Source organism: Argiope bruennichi, chromosome X1, assembly GCF_947563725.1.
Source record: "Argiope bruennichi chromosome X1, qqArgBrue1.1, whole genome shotgun sequence".
Classification (NCBI taxonomy): Eukaryota; Metazoa; Arthropoda; class Arachnida; order Araneae; family Araneidae; genus Argiope; species Argiope bruennichi.
The window spans coordinates 4,190,420-4,210,976 of record NC_079162.1 but is presented as its reverse complement, the minus strand read 5'-3'; the positions used below and the strand labels follow the sequence as shown (position 1 = coordinate 4,210,976).

Genomic DNA, 20,557 nt, shown 5'->3' with positions numbered 1-20,557 from the left:
CTAAAATAAAATTTTATGTCAAAATAATTTTATATTTAAGAGAAATTTTAGGAGTCGAGTTCACGCACATGCGCAGAATTCATTCCTATTCAAAACATTGTGCTTTTAGACCAGAATGACACCACGTTAAACCTTTTTGTGGATAATCATAATGAGAGTCTTAGACCATTCAGACGCGCTGCGGTTACGAAGCTTCGTGGACAGATCGGCTGCACGAGCCATCAAGTTTTGCTGGTCTTCAGTTCGAGTCTCGAAACTGAGAACTTTTTAAATATATTTTTCTTTTCTTTTTTTTACATTTTTTTTAGATATTTTTATCCTTTATTCCCACACTTACTACGAACTTTTCCAAATCTTATACTACTAAAATAAAATTTTATGTCACAATATTTCTATATTCAAGAGAAATTTTAGGAGTCGAGTTCACGCACATGCGCAGAATTCATTCCTATTCAAAACATTGTGCTTTTAGACCAGAATGACACCACGTTAACACTTTTAGTGGATAATCATAATGAGAGTCTTAGACCATTCAGACGCACTGCGGGTACGAAGCTTCGTGGCCAGATCGGCAGCACGAGCCATCTAGTTTTGCTGGTCTTCAGTTCGAGTCTCGAAACTGAGAAATTTTTAAATATATTTTTCTTTTCTTTTTTTTACATTTTTTTAGATATTTTTATCCTTTATTCCCACACTTACTACGAACTTTTCCAAATCTTATACTACTAAAATAAAATTTTATGTCAAAATATTTCTATATTCAAGAGAAATTTTAGGGGTCGAGTTCACACACATGCGCAGAATAATTTCCTATTCAAAACATTGTGCTTTTAGACCAGAATGACACCACGTTAAAACTTTTAGTGGATAATCAGAATAAGAGTCTTAGACCATTCAGACCCGCTGCGGGTACGAAGCTTCGTGGTCAGATCGGCAGCACGAGACATTTAGTTTTGCTGGTCTTCAGTTCGAGTCTCGAAACTGAGAACTTTTTAAATATATTTTTCTTTTCTTTTTTTTAAGTTTTATTTTAGATATTTTTATCCTTTATTCCCACACTTACTACGAACTTTTCCAAATCTTATACTACTAAAATAAAATTTTATGTCAAAATATTTCTATATTCAAGAGAAATTTTAGGAGTCGAGTTCACGCACATGCGCAGAATTCATTCCTATTCAAAACATTGTGCTTTTAGACCAGAATGACACCACGTTAAAACTTTTTGTGGATAATCATAATGAGAGTCTTAGACCATTCAGACGCGCTGCGGGTACGAAGCTTCGTGGTCAGATCGGCTGCAAGAGCCATCTAGTTTTGCTGGTCTTCAGTTCGAGTCTCGAAACTGTGAAATTTTTAAATATATTTTTCTTTTCTTTTTTTTACATTTTTTTTAGATATTTTTATCCTTTATTCCCACACTTACTACGAACTTTTCCAAATCTTATACTACTAAAATAAAATTTTATGTCAAAATATTTCTATATTCAAGAGAAATTTTAGGATTCGAGTTCACGCACATGCGCAGAATTCATTCCTATTCAAAACATTGTGCTTTTAGACCAGAATGACACCACGTTAAAAATTTTAGTGGATAATCATAATGAGAGTCTTAGACCATTCAGACGCGCTGCGGTTACGAAGCTTCGTGGTCAGATCGGCTGCACGAGCCATCTAGTTTTGCTGGTCTTCAGTTCGAGTCTCGAAACTGAGAACTTTTTAAATATATTTTTCTTTTCTTTTTTTTACATTTTTTTTAGATATTTTTATCCTTTATTCCCACACTTACTACGAACTTTTCCAAATCTTATACTACTAAAATAAAATTTTATGTCAAAATATTTCTATATTCAAGAGAAATTTTAGGAGTCGATTTCACGCAATTGCGCAGAATTCATTCCTATTCAAAACATTGTGCTTTTAGACCAGAATGACACCACGTTAAAACTTTTAGTGGATAATCATAATGAGAGTCTTAGACCATTCAGACGCGCTGCGGGTACGAAGCTTCGTGGCCAGATCGGCAGCACGAGACATCTAGTTTTGCTGGTCTTCAGTTCGAGTCTCGAAACTGAGAACTTTTTAAATATATTTTTCTTTTCGTTTTTTTATATTTTTTTAGATATTTTTATCCTTTATTCCGACACTTACTACGAACTTTTCCAAATCTTATACTACTAAAATAAAATTTTATGTCAAAATATTTCTATATTCAAGAGAAATTTTAGGAGTCGAGTTCACGCACATGCGCAGAATTCATTCCTATTCAAAACATTGTGCTTTTAGACCAGAATGACACCACGTTAAAACTTTTAGTGGATAATCATAATGAGAGTCTTAGACCATTCAGACGCGCTGCGGGTACGAAGCTTCGTGGCCAGATCGGTTGCACGAGACATCTAGTTTTGCTGGTCTTCAGTTCGAGTCTCGAAACTGAGAACTTTTTAAATATATTTTTCTTTTCTTTTTTTTTATATTTTTTTAGATATTTTTATCCTTTATTCCGACACTTACTACGAACTTTTCCAAATCTTATACTACTAAAATAAAATTTATGTCAAAATATTTCTATATTCAAGAGAAATTTTAGGAGTCGAGTTCACGCACATGCGCAGAATTCATTCCTATTCAAAACATTGTGCTTTTAGACCAGAATGACACCACGTTAAACCTTTTTGTGGATAATCATAATGAGAGTCTTAGACCATTCAGACGCGCTGCGGTTACGAAGCTTCGTGGTCAGATCGGCTGCACGAGCCATCTAGTTTTGCTGGTCTTCAGTTCGAGTCTCGAAACTGAGAACTTTTTAAATATATTTTTCTTTTCTTTTTTTTACATTTTTTTTAGATATTTTTATCCTTTATTCCCACACTTACTACGAACTTTTCCAAATCTTATACTACTAAAATAAAATTTTATGTCAAAATAATTTTATATTTAAGAGAAATTTTAGGAGTCGAGTTCACGCACATGCGCAGAATTCATTCCTATTCAAAACATTGTGCTTTTAGACCAGAATGACACCACGTTAAACCTTTTTGTGGATAATCATAATGAGAGTCTTAGACCATTCAGACGCGCTGCGGTTACGAAGCTTCGTGGACAGATCGGCTGCACGAGCCATCAAGTTTTGCTGGTCTTCAGTTCGAGTCTCGAAACTGAGAACTTTTTAAATATATTTTTCTTTTCTTTTTTTTACATTTTTTTTAGATATTTTTATCCTTTATTCCCACACTTACTACGAACTTTTCCAAATCTTATACTACTAAAATAAATTTTATTTCACAATATTTCTATATTCAAGAGAAATTTTAGGAGTCGAGTTCACGCACATGCGCAGAATTCATTCCTATTCAAAACATTGTGCTTTTAGACCAGAATGACACCACGTTAACACTTTTAGTGGATAATCATAATGAGAGTCTTAGACCATTCAGACGCACTGCGGGTACGAAGCTTCGTGGCCAGATCGGCAGCACGAGCCATCTAGTTTTGCTGGTCTTCAGTTCGAGTCTCGAAACTGAGAAATTTTTAAATATATTTTTCTTTTCTTTTTTTTACATTTTTTTAGATATTTTTATCCTTTATTCCCACACTTACTACGAACTTTTCCAAATCTTATACTACTAAAATAAAATTTTATGTCAAAATATTTCTATATTCAATAGAAATTTTAGGGGTCGAGTTCACGCACATGCGCAGAATTCATTCCTATTCAAAACATTGTGCATTTAGACCAGATTGACACCATGTTAAAACTTTTAGTTTATAATAATAATGAGAGTCTTAGACCATTCAGACGCTATGTGAGTACGAAGCTTCGTGTCTAGATCGGCAGCACCAGCCACCTAGTTTTGCTGGTCGTTAGTTCGAGTCTCGGAACTGAGAACTTTTTAATATATTTTTCTTTTCTTTTTTTTAAAATTTATTTTAGATATTTTTATCCCTTATTCCCACACTTACTACGAACTTTTCCAAATCTTGTACTACTAAAATTAAATGTATTGTCAAAATATTTCTATATTTTAGAGAAATTTTAGGATTCGAGTTCACGCACATTCCCAGAATTCATTCCTATTCAAAACATTGTGGTTTTAGACCAGATTGACAATATGTTAAGTCTTTTAGTGGATAATCATAATGGGAATTTTAGACCATTCAGACGCTGTGCTTTTAAGAAGCTTCGTGGCCAGATCGGCAGCACGAGCCATCCAGTTTTGCTGGTCTTCAGTTCGAGTCTCGAAACTGAGAACTTTTTCAATATATTTTTCTTTTCTTTTTTTTACATTTTTTTTAGATATTTTTATCCTTTATTCCCACACTTACTACGAACTTTTCCAAATCTTATACTACTAAAATAAAATTTTATGTCAAAATATTTCTATATTCAAGAGAAATTTAAGGAGTCGAGTTCACGCACATGAGCAGAATTCATTCCTATTCAAAACATTGTGCTTTTAGACCAGAATGACACCACGTTAAAACTTTTAGTTGATAATCATAATGAGAGTCTTAGACCATTCAGACGCACTGCGGGTACGAAGCTTCGTGGCCAGATCGGCAGCACGAGCCATCTAGTTTTTCTGGTCTTCAGTTCGAGTCTCGAAACTGAGAACTTTTTCAATATATTTTTCTTTTCTTTTTTTTAAGTTTTATTTTAGATATTTTTATCCTTTATCCCCCCACTTACAACGAACATTTCCAAATCTTATACTACTAAAATACAATTTTATGTCAAAATATTTCTATATTCAAGAGAAATTATAGGAGCCGAGTTCGCGCAAATGCGCAGAATTCATTCCTATTCAAAACATTGTGCTTTTAGACCAGAATGACACCACGTTAAAACTTTTAGTTGATAATCGTAATGAGAGTCTTAGACCATTCAGACGCGCTGCGAATACGAAGCTTCGTGGCCAGATCGGCAGCACGAGCCATCTAGTTTTGCTGGTCTTCAGTTCGAGTCTCGAAACTGAGAACTTTTTAAATATATTTTTCTTTTCTTTTTTTTTTACATTTTTTTAAAATATTTTTATCCTTTATTTCCACACTTACTACGAACTTTTCCAAATCTTATACTACTAAAATAAAATTTTATGTCAAAATATTTCTATATTCAAGAGAAATTTTAGGAGTCGAGTTCGCGCACATGCGCAGAATTCATTCCTATTCAAAACATTGTGCTTTTAGACCAGAATGACACCACGTTAAAACTTTTAGTTGATAATCATAATGAGAGTCTTAGACAATTCAGACGCGCTGCGGGTACGAAGCTTCGTGGCCAGATCAAAAGCACGAGCCATCTCGTTTTGCTTGTCTTCAGTTCGAGTCTCGAAACTGAGAACTTTTTAAATATATTTTTCTTTTCTTTTTTTTTACATTTTTTTAGATATTTTTATCCTTTATTCCCACACTTACTACGAACTTTTCCAAATCTTATACTACTAAAACAAAATTTTATGTCAAAATATTTCTATATTCAAGAGAAATTTTAGGAGTCGAGTTCACGCACATGCGCAGAATTCATTCCTATTCAAAACATTGTGGTTTTAGATGAGATTGAAAAAATGTTAAGTCTTTCAGTGGAAAATCACAATGGGAATTTTAGACCATTCAGACGCTGTACGTTTAAGAAGCTTCGTGGCTAGATCGGAAGCACGAGCCATCCAGTTTTGCTGATCTTCAGTTCGAGTCTCGAAACTGAGAACATTTTCAATATATTTTTCTTTTCTTTTTTTTTAATATTTATTTTAGATATTTTTATCCATTATTCGCACACTTACTACGATCTTTTCCAAATGTTGAACTACTAAAATAAAATGTATTGTCAAAATATTTCTATATTCAAGAGCAATTTTAAGAGTGGAGTTCACGCACATGCGCAGAATTCATTCCTATTCAAAACATTGTGCATTTAGACCAGATTGACACCATGTTAAAACTTTTAGTTTATAATAATAATGAGAGTCTTAGACCATTCAGACGCTATGTGAGTACGAAGCTTCGTGTCTAGATCGGCAGCACCAGCCACCTAGTTTTGCTGGTCGTTAGTTCGAGTCTCGGAACTGAGAACTTTTTAATATATTTTTCTTTTCTTTTTTTTAAAATTTATTTTAGATATTTTTATCCCTTATTCCCACACTTACTACGAACTTTTCCAAATCTTGTACTACTAAAATTAAATGTATTGTCAAAATATTTCTATATTTTAGATAAATTTTAGGATTCGAGTTCACGCACATTCCCAGAATTCATTCCTATTCAAAACATTGTGGTTTTAGACCAGATTGACAATATGTTAAGTCTTTTAGTGGAAAATCATAATGGGAATTTTAGACCATTCAGACGCTGTGCTTTTAAGAAGCTTCGTGGCCAGATCGGCAGCACGAGCCATCCAGTTTTGCTGGTCTTCAGTTCGAGTCTCGAAACTGAGAACTTTTTCAATATATTTTTCTTTTCTTTTTTTTACATTTTTTTTAGATATTTTTATCCTTTATTCCCACACTTACTACGAACTTTTCCAAATCTTATACTACTAAAATAAAATTTTATGTCAAAATATTTCTATATTCAAGAGAAATTTTAGGAGTCGAGTTCACGCACATGCGCAGAATTCATTCCTATTCAAAACATTGTGCTTTTAGACCAGAATGACACCACGTTAACACTTTTAGTGGATAATCATAATGAGAGTCTTATACCATTCAGACGCACTGCGGGTACGTAGCTTCGTGGCCAGATCGGCAGCACGAGCCATCTAGTTTTTCTGGTCTTCAATTCGAGTCTCGACACTGAGAACTTTTTCAATATATTTTTCTTTTCTTTTTTTTAAGTTTTATTTTAGATATTTTTATCCTTTATTCCCACACTTACTACGAACTTTTCCAAATCTTATACTACTAAAATAAAATTTTATGTCAAAATATTTCTATAATCAAGAGAAATTTTAGGAGTCGAGTTCACGCACATGCGCAGAATTCATTCCTATTCAAAACATTGTGCATTTAGACCAGATTGACACCATGTTAAAACTTTTAGTTTATAATAATAATGAGAGTCTTAGACCATTCAGACGCTATGTGAGTACGAAGCTTCGTGTCTAGATCGGCAGCACCAGCCACCTAGTTTTGCTGGTCGTTAGTTCGAGTCTCGGAACTGAGAACTTTTTAATATATTTTTCTTTTCTTTTTTTTAAAATTTATTTTAGATATTTTTATCCCTTATTCCCACACTTACTACGAACTTTTCCAAATCTTGTACTACTAAAATTAAATGTATTGTCAAAATATTTCTATATTTTAGATAAATTTTAGGATTCGAGTTCACGCACATTCCCAGAATTCATTCCTATTCAAAACATTGTGGTTTTAGACCAGATTGACAATATGTTAAGTCTTTTAGTGGAAAATCATAATGGGAATTTTAGACCATTCAGACGCTGTGCTTTTAAGAAGCTTCGTGGCCAGATCGGCAGCACGAGCCATCCAGTTTTGCTGGTCTTCAGTTCGAGTCTCGAAACTGAGAACTTTTTCAATATATTATTCTTTTCTTTTTTTTACATTTTTTTTAGATATTTTTATCCTTTATTCCCACACTTACTACGAACGTTTCCAAATCTTATACTACTAAAATAAAATTTTATGTCAAAATATTTCTATATTCAAGAGAAATTTTAGGAGTCGAGTTCACGCACATGCGCAGAATTCATTCCTATTCAAAACATTGTGCTTTTAGACCAGAATTACACCACGTTAACACTTTTAGTGGATAATCATAATGAGAGTCTTATACCATTCAGACGCACTGCGGGTACGTAGCTTCGTGGCCAGATCGGCAGCACGAGCCATCTAGTTTTTCTGGTCTTCAATTCGAGTCTCGACACTGAGAACTTTTTCAATATATTTTTCTTTTCTTTTTTTTAAGTTTTATTTTAGATATTTTTATCCTTTATTCCCACACTTACTACGAAATTTCCAAATCTTATACTACTAAAATAAAATTTTATGTCAAAATATTTCTATAATCAAGAGAAATTTTAGGAGTCGAGTTCACGCACATGCGCAGAATTCATTCCTATTCAAAACATTGTGTTTTTAGACCAGAATGACACCACGTTAAAACTTTTAGTGGATAATCATAATCAGAGTTTTAGACCATTCAGAATCGCTGCGGGTACGATGCTTCGTGGCCAGATCGGTAGCACGAGCCATCTAGTTTTGCTGTTCTTCAGTTCGAGTGTCGAAACTGAGAACTTTTTAAATATATTTTTCTTTTCTTTTTTTTAAGTTTTATTTTAGATATTTTTATCCTTTATTCCCACACTTACTACGAACTTTTCCAAATCTTATACTACTAAAATAAAATTTTATGTCAAAATATTTCTATATTCAAGAGAAATTTTAGGAGTCGAGTTCACGCACATGCGCAGAATTCATTCCTATTCAAAACATTGTGCTTTTAGACCAGAATGACACCACGTTAACACTTTTAGTGGATAATCATAATGAGAGTTTTAGACCATTCAGACGCACTGCGGGTACGAAGCGTCGTGGCCAGATAGGCAGCACGGGCCATCTAGTTTTTCTGGTCTTCAGTTCGAGTCTCGAAACTGAGAACTTTTTCAATATATTTTTCTTTTCTTTTTTTTAAGTTTTATTTTAGATATTTTTATCCTTTATTCCCACACTTACTACGAACTTTTCCAAATCTTATACTACTAAAATAAAATTTTATGTCAAAATATTTCTATATTCAAGAGAAATTTTAGGAGTCGAGTTCACGCACATGCGCAGAATTCATTCCTATTCAAAACATTGTGCTTTTAGACCAGAATGACAACATGTTAAAACTTTTAATGGAAAATCATAATGGAAGTCTTAGACCATTCAGACGCTCTGTGTGTAAGAAGCATCGTGGCCAGATCGGAAGCACGAGCCACATAGTTTTGCTGGTCTTCAGTTCGAGTCTCGAAACTGAGAACTTTTTTAATTTATTTTTCTTTTCTTTTTTTTTACATTTATTTTAGATATTTTTATCCTTCATTCCCACACTTACTACGAACTTTTCCAAATCTTATACTACTAAAATAATATTTATTGTCAAAATATTTCTATATTCAAGAGAAATTTTATGTGTCAACTTCACGCCTATTCAAAACATTGTGCTTTTAGAAACGGATGACACCATGTTAAATATTTTTAGTGGATAATCATAATGAGATTCTTAGACCATTCTGACGCTATACGTGTACGAAGCTTCGGTGCCAGATCGGCAGCACGAGCCACCTAGTTTTGCTGGTCTTCAGTTCGAGTCTCGAAACTGAGAACTTTTTCAATATATTTTTCTGTTCTTTTTTTAAAAATTTATTTTAGATATTTTTATCCTTTATTCCCACACTTACTACGAACTTTTCCAAATCTTATACTACTAAAATAAAATTTATTGTCAAAATATTTCTATATTCTGGAAAAATTTTAGGAGTCGAGTTCACGCACATGCGCAGAATTCATTCCTATTCAAAACATTGTGCTTTTAGACCAGATTGACACCGTGTAAAAACTTTTAGTGGAAAATCATAATGGGAATCTTAGACCATTCAGACGCTCCGAATGTAAGAAGCTTCGTGGCCAGATCGGCAGCACGAGACAGCTAGTTTTGCTGGTCTTGAGTTCGTTTCTCGAAACTGAGAATTTTTTTATATATATATTTTTTCTTTTTTTTAACATTTATTTTAGATATTTTTATCCTTTATTCCCACACTTACTACGAACTTTTCCAAACCTTATACTACTAAAAGAATATTTTATGTCAAAATATTTCTATATTCAAGAGCAATTTTAGAAGCCGAGTTCAACGCACATGCGCAGAATTTATTCCTATTCAAAACATTGTGCTTTTAGACAAGATTGTCACCATGTTAAAACTTTTAGTGGAAAATCATAAATGGAATCTTAGACCATTCAGACGCTCCGAGTGTAAGAAGCTTCGTGGCCAGATCGGCAGCACGAGACAACTTGTTTTGAAGGTCATAAGTTCGTGTCGCGAAACTGAGAACTTTTTAAATATATTTTTCTTTTCTTTTTTTTAAATTTTATTTTAGATATTTTTATCCTTTATTCCCACACTTACTACGAAATTTACAAATTTTGTACTACTAAAATAAAATTTATTGACAAAATATTTCTATATTCTAGAGAAATTTTAGGAGTCGAGTTCACGCACATGCGCAGAATTCATTCCTATTCAAAACATTGTGCTTTTAGACCAGATTGACACCATGTTAAAACTTTTAATGGAAAATCATAATGGAAGTCTTTTACCATTCAGACGCTCTGTGTGTAAGAAGCATCGTGGCCAGATCGGAAGCACGAGCCACCTAGTTTTGCTGGTCTTCAGTTCGAGTCTCGAAACTGAGAACTTTTTCAATATATTTTACTTTTCTTTTTTCAAAAATTTATTTTAGATATTTTTATACTTTATTCCCACACTTACTACGAACTTTTCCATATCTTGTACTACTAAAATAAAATTTATTGTTAAAATATTTCTATATTCAAGAGAAATTTTTTGTGTCACTTCACGCCTATTCAAAACATTGTGCTTTTAGACCAGATTGACACCATGTTAAAACATTTAGTTTAAAATCATAATGGGAGTCTTAGACCATTCATACGCGCTGCGGGTGCGAAGCTTCGTGGCTAGATCGGTAGCACGAGCCAAATAGTTTTGCTGGTCTTCAGTTCGAGTCTCGAAACTGAGAACTTTTTCAATATATTTTTCTTTTCTTTTTTTAAAATTTATTTTAGATATTTTTATCCATTATTGCCACGGTTACTACAAACTTTTCCAAATCTTATACTACTAAAATAAAATTTATTGTCAAAATATTTCTATATTGAAGAGAAATTTTAGGAGTCGAGTTCACGCACATGCGCAGAATTCATTCCTATTCAAAACATTGGGCTTTTAGAGAAGATTGACACCGTGTTAAAACTTTTAGTGGATAATCATAATGAGAGTCTAAGACCATTCAGACGCTCCGAGTGTAAGAAGCTTCGTGGCCAGATCGGCAGCACGAGACAACTTGTTTTGAAGGTCATAAGTTCGTGTCGCGAAACTGAGAACTTTTTAAATATATTTTTCTTTTCTTTTTTTTAAATTTTATTTTAGATATTTTTATCCTTTATTCCCACACTTACTACGAAATTTACAAATTTTGTACTACTAAAATAAAATTTATTGACAAAATATTTCTATATTCTAGAGAAATTTTAGGAGTCGAGTTCACGCACATGCGCAGAATTCATTCCTATTCAAAACATTGTGCTTTTAGACCAGATTGACACCATGTTAAAACTTTTAATGGAAAATCATAATGGAAGTCTTTTACCATTCAGACGCTCTGTGTGTAAGAAGCATCGTGGCCAGATCGGAAGCACGAGCCACCTAGTTTTGCTGGTCTTCAGTTCGAGTCTCGAAACTGAGAACTTTTTCAATATATTTTACTTTTCTTTTTTCAAAATTTATTTTAGATATTTTTATACTTTATTCCCACACTTACTACGAACTTTTCCATATCTTGTACTACTAAAATAAAATTTATTGTTAAAATATTTCTATATTCAAGAGAAATTTTTTGTGTCACTTCACGCCTATTCAAAACATTGTGCTTTTAGACCAGATTGACACCATGTTAAAACATTTAGTTTAAAATCATAATGGGAGTCTTAGACCATTCATACGCGCTGCGGGTGCGAAGCTTCGTGGCTAGATCGGTAGCACGAGCCAAATAGTTTTGCTGGTCTTCAGTTCGAGTCTCGAAACTGAGAACTTTTTCAATATATTTTTCTTTTCTTTTTTTAAAATTTATTTTAGATATTTTTATCCATTATTGCCACGGTTACTACAAACTTTTCCAAATCTTATACTACTAAAATAAAATTTATTGTCAAAATATTTCTATATTGAAGAGAAATTTTAGGAGTCGAGTTCACGCACATGCGCAGAATTCATTCCTATTCAAAACATTGGGCTTTTAGAGAAGATTGACACCGTGTTAAAACTTTTAGTGGATAATCATAATGAGAGTCTAAGACCATTCAGACGCTCTATGGGTACGAAGATTCGTTGCCAGATCAGCAGAACGAGCCACTTAGTTTTGCTGGTCTTCAGTTTGAGTCTCGAAAATGAGAACATTTTAAATATATTTTTCTTTTCTTTTTTTTAAAATTTATTTTAGATATTTTTATCCATTATTCCCACACTTACTACGAACTTTTCCATATTTTGTACTACTTAAATAAAATTTATTGTCAAAATATTTCTATATGTTAGAGAAATTTAAGGAGTCCAGTTCTCGCACATGTGCAGAATTCATTCCTATTCAAAGCATTGTGCTTTTAGACCAGATTGACACCATGTTAAAACTTTTAGTGGAAAATCATAATAAGAGTCTTAGACCATTCAGACGCTGTGCTAGTACGAAGCTTCGTGGTCAGATCGGCAGCACGAGCCACATAGTTTTGCTGGTCTTCAATTCGAGTCTCGAAACTGAGAACTTTTTAAATATTTTTTTCTTTTCTTTTCTTTTTTTTTTTAAATTTATTTTAGATATTTTTATCCATTATTCCCACACTTACTACGAACTTTTCCAAATCTTATACTATTAAAAAAAATTTTTATTGTCAAAATATTTCTATATTCAAGAGAAATTTTAGGAGTCAAGTTCACGCACATGCGCAGAATTCATTCCTATTCAAAACATTGTGCTTTTAGACCAGAATGACACCACGTTAAAAGTTTTAGTATATAATCATAATGAGAGTCTTAGACCATTCAGACGCTCTATGGGTACGAAGCTTCGTTGCCAGATCAGCAGAACGAGCCACTTAGTTTTGCTGGCCTTCAGTTTGAGTCTCGAAATTGAGAACTTTTTAAATATATTTTTCTTTTCTTTTTTTTTTTAAATTTATTTTAGTAATTTTTGTCCATTATTCCCACACTTACTATGAACTATTCCAAATATTATACTTCTAAAATAAAATTAAAGCAAAAATTTACGGAAAATACAGAAATGTTGTAACCGAAAAATGTTAACCCTAGCCTCATTAGAGTGGGGGAAAAAACTTGGCGACCAACTGGTTCACCAATATTAATGCTCGTTAAAATTTTAATAGTTAAATATTTTATGTAACTCGTATTTTAATAGTTTCTTCATGGATATATTTTAAAGTTACAAATTTTGATAGTCATATAATTCATTCATAATATTATAAATGCCTTCAACTATAACGTAATATGTATCTCCCTAATTTTCTTTTAGCCCCCGTAGAATTTATGCTTTAAATTAAAGTGGAAATGGTTAAATTGCAATTTAAATCAGGAAATTTTTTACTGAAACTATGAATTTTTTTTCTTTTAAAATATGAGTACTAAAAACACAGTCGCTTTGCATTTAAGCTAAACCTTATGCAAAATTAAGAATATCTTTCTTAATTTATGTAATATCTTAAGAAGTTTTCTACAAAATTTTCTCAGATTCATCATGAACAGATCGATTAATTAACATTGTTTAGTTTTAAATGCATCAAACACTAAGAAAATAAACACAATCCTTTGAAATAATCTGTCGAAAACATATTAAACCTTCAAAACGAAGATCGTATCCATTGTCGACAATCAGAACACAATACGCATGCGTGAATTTTCAACGCCAATTATGGTAACGCAAATGCTTGAATTTTCTACGCCAGTTGGGGTAACGCTATGCCGATTAGAAATTTTTAATTTCCTTTAATCTGAGTTATTTTAATTCAAAAGTACTTCAGAATGAATCTGAAAGATCGATTAATTAAGAATATTTTATGTCAAAATATTTCTATATTCAAGAGCAATTTTAGAAGCCGAGTTCAACGCACATGCACAGAATTTATTCCTATTCAAAACATTGTGCTTTTAGACAAGATTGTCACCATGTTAAAACTTTTAGTGGAAAATCATAAATGGAATCTTAGACCATTCAGACGCTCCGAGTGTAAGAAGCTTCGTGGCCAGATCGGCAGCACGAGACAACTTGTTTTGAAGGTCATAAGTTCGTGTCGCGAAACTGAGAACTTTTTAAATATATTTTTCTTTTCTTTTTTTTAAATTTTATTTTAGATATTTTTATCCTTTATTCCCACACTTACTACGAAATTTACAAATTTTGTACTACTAAAATAAAATTTATTGACAAAATATTTCTATATTCTAGAGAAATTTTAGGAGTCGAGTTCACGCACATGCGCAGAATTCATTCCTATTCAAAACATTGTGCTTTTAGACCAGATTGACACCATGTTAAAACTTTTAATGGAAAATCATAATGGAAGTCTTTTACCATTCAGACGCTCTGTGTGTAAGAAGCATCGTGGCCAGATCGGAAGCACGAGCCACCTAGTTTTGCTGGTCTTCAGTTCGAGTCTCGAAACTGAGAACTTTTTCAATATATTTTACTTTTCTTTTTTCAAAAATTTATTTTAGATATTTTTATACTTTATTCCCACACTTACTACGAACTTTTCCATATCTTGTACTACTAAAATAAAATTTATTGTTAAAATATTTCTATATTCAAGAGAAATTTTTTGTGTCACTTCACGCCTATTCAAAACATTGTGCTTTTAGACCAGATTGACACCATGTTAAAACATTTAGTTTAAAATCATAATGGGAGTCTTAGACCATTCATACGCGCTGCGGGTGCGAAGCTTCGTGGCTAGATCGGTAGCACGAGCCAAATAGTTTTGCTGGTCTTCAGTTCGAGTCTCGAAACTGAGAACTTTTTCAATATATTTTTCTTTTCTTTTTTTAAAATTTATTTTAGATATTTTTATCCATTATTGCCACGGTTACTACAAACTTTTCCAAATCTTATACTACTAAAATAAAATTTATTGTCAAAATATTTCTATATTGAAGAGAAATTTTAGGAGTCGAGTTCACGCACATGCGCAGAATTCATTCCTATTCAAAACATTGGGCTTTTAGAGAAGATTGACACCGTGTTAAAACTTTTAGTGGATAATCATAATGAGAGTCTAAGACCATTCAGACGCTCCGAGTGTAAGAAGCTTCGTGGCCAGATCGGCAGCACGAGACAACTTGTTTTGAAGGTCATAAGTTCGTGTCGCGAAACTGAGAACTTTTTAAATATATTTTTCTTTTCTTTTTTTTAAATTTTATTTTAGATATTTTTATCCTTTATTCCCACACTTACTACGAAATTTACAAATTTTGTACTACTAAAATAAAATTTATTGACAAAATATTTCTATATTCTAGAGAAATTTTAGGAGTCGAGTTCACGCACATGCGCAGAATTCATTCCTATTCAAAACATTGTGCTTTTAGACCAGATTGACACCATGTTAAAACTTTTAATGGAAAATCATAATGGAAGTCTTTTACCATTCAGACGCTCTGTGTGTAAGAAGCATCGTGGCCAGATCGGAAGCACGAGCCACCTAGTTTTGCTGGTCTTCAGTTCGAGTCTCGAAACTGAGAACTTTTTCAATATATTTTACTTTTCTTTTTTCAAAATTTATTTTAGATATTTTTATACTTTATTCCCACACTTACTACGAACTTTTCCATATCTTGTACTACTAAAATAAAATTTATTGTTAAAATATTTCTATATTCAAGAGAAATTTTTTGTGTCACTTCACGCCTATTCAAAACATTGTGCTTTTAGACCAGATTGACACCATGTTAAAACATTTAGTTTAAAATCATAATGGGAGTCTTAGACCATTCATACGCGCTGCGGGTGCGAAGCTTCGTGGCTAGATCGGTAGCACGAGCCAAATAGTTTTGCTGGTCTTCAGTTCGAGTCTCGAAACTGAGAACTTTTTCAATATATTTTTCTTTTCTTTTTTTAAAATTTATTTTAGATATTTTTATCCATTATTGCCACGGTTACTACAAACTTTTCCAAATCTTATACTACTAAAATAAAATTTATTGTCAAAATATTTCTATATTGAAGAGAAATTTTAGGAGTCGAGTTCACGCACATGCGCAGAATTCATTCCTATTCAAAACATTGGGCTTTTAGAGAAGATTGACACCGTGTTAAAACTTTTAGTGGATAATCATAATGAGAGTCTAAGACCATTCAGACGCTCTATGGGTACGAAGATTCGTTGCCAGATCAGCAGAACGAGCCACTTAGTTTTGCTGGTCTTCAGTTTGAGTCTCGAAAATGAGAACATTTTAAATATATTTTTCTTTTCTTTTTTTTAAAATTTATTTTAGATATTTTTATCCATTATTCCCACACTTACTACGAACTTTTCCATATTTTGTACTACTTAAATAAAATTTATTGTCAAAATATTTCTATATGTTAGAGAAATTTAAGGAGTCCAGTTCTCGCACATGTGCAGAATTCATTCCTATTCAAAGCATTGTGCTTTTAGACCAGATTGACACCATGTTAAAACTTTTAGTGGAAAATCATAATAAGAGTCTTAGACCATTCAGACGCTGTGCTAGTACGAAGCTTCGTGGTCAGATCGGCAGCACGAGCCACATAGTTTTGCTGGTCTTCAATTCGAGTCTCGAAACTGAGAACTTTTTAAATATTTTTTTCTTTTCTTTTCTTTTTTTTTTTAAATTTATTTTAGATATTTTTATCCATTATTCCCACACTTACTACGAACTTTTCCAAATCTTATACTATTAAAAAAAATTTTTATTGTCAAAATATTTCTATATTCAAGAGAAATTTTAGGAGTCAAGTTCACGCACATGCGCAGAATTCATTCCTATTCAAAACATTGTGCTTTTAGACCAGAATGACACCACGTTAAAAGTTTTAGTATATAATCATAATGAGAGTCTTAGACCATTCAGACGCTCTATGGGTACGAAGCTTCGTTGCCAGATCAGCAGAACGAGCCACTTAGTTTTGCTGGCCTTCAGTTTGAGTCTCGAAATTGAGAACTTTTTAAATATATTTTTCTTTTCTTTTTTTTTTTAAATTTATTTTAGTAATTTTTGTCCATTATTCCCACACTTACTATGAACTATTCCAAATATTATACTTCTAAAATAAAATTAAAGCAAAAATTTACGGAAAATACAGAAATGTTGTAACCGAAAAATGTTAACCCTAGCCTCATTAGAGTGGGGGAAAAAACTTGGCGACCAACTGGTTCACCAATATTAATGCTCGTTAAAATTTTAATAGTTAAATATTTTATGTAACTCGTATTTTAATAGTTTCTTCATGGATATATTTTAAAGTTACAAATTTTGATAGTCATATAATTCATTCATAATATTATAAATGCCTTCAACTATAACGTAATATGTATCTCCCTAATTTTCTTTTAGCCCCCGTAGAATTTATGCTTTAAATTAAAGTGGAAATGGTTAAATTGCAATTTAAATCAGGAAATTTTTTACTGAAACTATGAATTTTTTTTCTTTTAAAATATGAGTACTAAAAACACAGTCGCTTTGCATTTAAGCTAAACCTTATGCAAAATTAAGAATATCTTTCTTAATTTATGTAATATCTTAAGAAGTTTTCTACAAAATTTTCTCAGATTCATCATGAACAGATCGATTAATTAACATTGTTTAGTTTTAAATGCATCAAACACTAAGAAAATAAACACAATCCTTTGAAATAATCTGTCGAAAACATATTAAACCTTCAAAACGAAGATCGTATCCATTGTCGACAATCAGAACACAATACGCATGCGTGAATTTTCAACGCCAATTATGGTAACGCAAATGCTTGAATTTTCTACGCCAGTTGGGGTAACGCTATGCCGATTAGAAATTTTTAATTTCCTTTAATCTGAGTTATTTTAATTCAAAAGTACTTCAGAATGAATCTGAAAGATCGATTAATTAATAATCTTTAATTTTAAATGCATAAAACATTAAGAAAATTAATAGAATCGTTTGAATTAATCGGCATGAAAATGTTACGCCTACGCCTCATTGCTGTTGGGAAAAAATGTTGAAGCCTTACTCATTTGGCGGTGGGGAAAGAAATAATTTGTTTGGCGGGAAAGTTAGTTTTTAATTAAAAGTTAAAATTCTAATTAAAAATTCAAAAAAAGGAACCCCAGGTGCACATTCCCGACCTCCAAGGTATTCGAAAATTTATAATTTACAATATTACTTAAATAAGTCTCCCAAAATTAGAGGCACTCTATTTCCAAATACATGTTAAACATATATCTAAAATTAAATTTTCAGTGGATTGTCCGGAATTCTATTTATTTAGAATACAGGTCGAGTTAGATTGTTATATTTTTACTAAAAAGCTTTTTAACTAAACTTTTACGCTAAACTGGGAAAGATATCACATTGCAATGGAGAAACCGAGGAACTGCATAGTCTAGCCAAGAATCCTGTAAAGGAAATTAAAAATAATAAATTATTCATTATTGAGGAACATGATATTGTATAAAGTAATCTATCACAATTAATCTTATTATATCCATCATTTTAGTTTGGAATCTTTGGAAATCAGAAATATATTTAATACAACTCAAAATTTTTTACGCATCTAAAGCAGAAAGTTTATGCTAATTAGTATATTACTACGAACCTACTGTCAATGCGAGCATGATTTTTTTTTAAATATAATTATTTCTAAATCTGAAATGAATTTCATCATAATATATATTTTAAAAAAAATTATATGTGATCCATTTTTAAAAGAACTCGTAGAAAGAAAAGAAGGGAAAAAAAAAAAAAAAAATTGAAATCTGCTATCGCAAATTTCAAGTAATCATATGATAACATTATTTGTTTTAAATTAAGTGGTATCGATCCGATAGAAAAACATGTTCTCACATGACTCATATCTCGCAATCACCAACATTTAGGAAAGCGATGGTTTTTGACCATCTTAAAATCAATAAATAAATCTTAAAATCAATAAAATTTTTTCGCGAGGCCAGATTTTTTTCTTGCAAAGCCAGTTTAAACCGGTTTTAAAAAATTACGTAACTATCAGATTACGCATATACGTCGATATTTAGAAAACGACTTTTTTTTAATTCTCAAAATCGTTCGAGCTCCAAAAATTTTTGCTAGCCAGAAAAATTGAAAACTAAGAAAAAAAACAAACATATATTATATAGCTTTCGATACTTCTGTCACTGTTCCGCGTTCATTTCACTTTTCTTCTATGCGCTTTTCCGGACGATAACTTCCAACGTCCCTCCCCTTTATTGGCCAGACCGGAGAATCGGGTACATGGCAAACATTCGTGCCATTTTATACCTTTTGTTGGCTATAAGTCACCAAATGTGACAATCTTCTTTATCATTTTCTAACAACCCTAAAAGCAAAAAACTGGTGCCTCAAAGCAATAAATCGCCGATTTTCTGCCCGTGCATTTCGAGGCTTCAAACACCCCAAACCAAAACAACATAATTTTCTCACAAGATAAAATGCTAAGTGATAAATTGAAAGTGATAGAAACCCATTGAGTGATAGTGAAAATAATCATGCTGAGTGATAAAAAAACTCTAGATACTTTTTTCTAGATATTAATTTATAAAGGAAAAAAGTAACAAGGATGCAACAGTGCATGTCATTAACATTGATGTCTGAGATGTGGATGCGTTATACCCCAACTTTCAACTAACGGAAGTATCATCTCAACAATCTAATATATCGCGTTCTGTGCTTAGTTCCGTCTCGTAAAGAAAAGAATCGAGCACTTCTTTTGCAAGTCAACTTCCAGTAGAGCAATTAGATTCTTTAATTTATACAGATTTGCAAGTTTGATCGCAAATTAGTTTAAAGCATTTATAAATTTTCGAATTCACATACGAGCAAACGGATACACCAACAAGCATTTCATTCTTTGATAGATTTAATCTAAAAAAAGGGATATAGATTTGTGATTATGATAATAAAACCATAAATCAAATTTCAGTCCAGATTTTTGGGATTTTGAATTCTGTTTAAATGCAATTGGAAAGATAGAGAATAGATATTAGACAATGATTACGAAAGAGCATGCGATTTTTGGCGATTAATCGCCAGGATTTGGTTAGTACAAAGTACCAGAAAATCGAATGTATATACTTTTTTCCCGTCCAATTAAAAATGAAATTTGACATAAAACTTCAATGATAGTTTCAAAATCACATATCATATTTAAAATCTTTTAGTCATCACGTTAAAGTGTAGAAAAAAGTAAAGAAAAGCTTGTGAAAGATGGTTAAGCCCTGCACGGATTTGGTTCTAAATTAAATGCAGGTCTACACTTTAAATTTTAAATTTGGGTACCAAATTTTATCCATCCAGCTTTTTTGTTTGATATTTATCGTGTTAAGATATACTGGAACAATTGAAGGGACAGACCTTCGTTTGAAATGATCTTGTTCAAACTTTGACAGAAATCTTCAAATTTGTTGTAAAAACCATACAACAAATTTCGCTCGGCTAGCTCAAACCATTTTTTAGTTATCGTGTTCACAGACAGACAAGTATACTTCCAGAAACGTGTTTTTCGGATTCAGGCAGTTCTGAA

At 32.0% G+C, this 20,557-nt stretch overlaps 1 protein-coding gene across 3 annotated transcripts in view; it reads right to left on the bottom strand.

Moving 5' to 3' along the window:
* Window positions 1-18,164: 18,164 nt before the first annotated feature.
* LOC129958533 (sterol O-acyltransferase 1-like) overlaps window positions 18,165-20,557 on the bottom strand; it is a 112,071-nt gene continuing 109,678 nt past the window's right edge. For all 3 annotated transcript variants that reach the window (XM_056071071.1, XM_056071072.1, XM_056071073.1), the window contains one exon: window positions 18,165-18,416. In XM_056071071.1, the coding sequence (XP_055927046.1) occupies window positions 18,351-18,416 (66 nt within the window). In that variant the 3' untranslated portion in view covers window positions 18,165-18,350. The remainder of the gene's footprint in view (window positions 18,417-20,557) is intronic.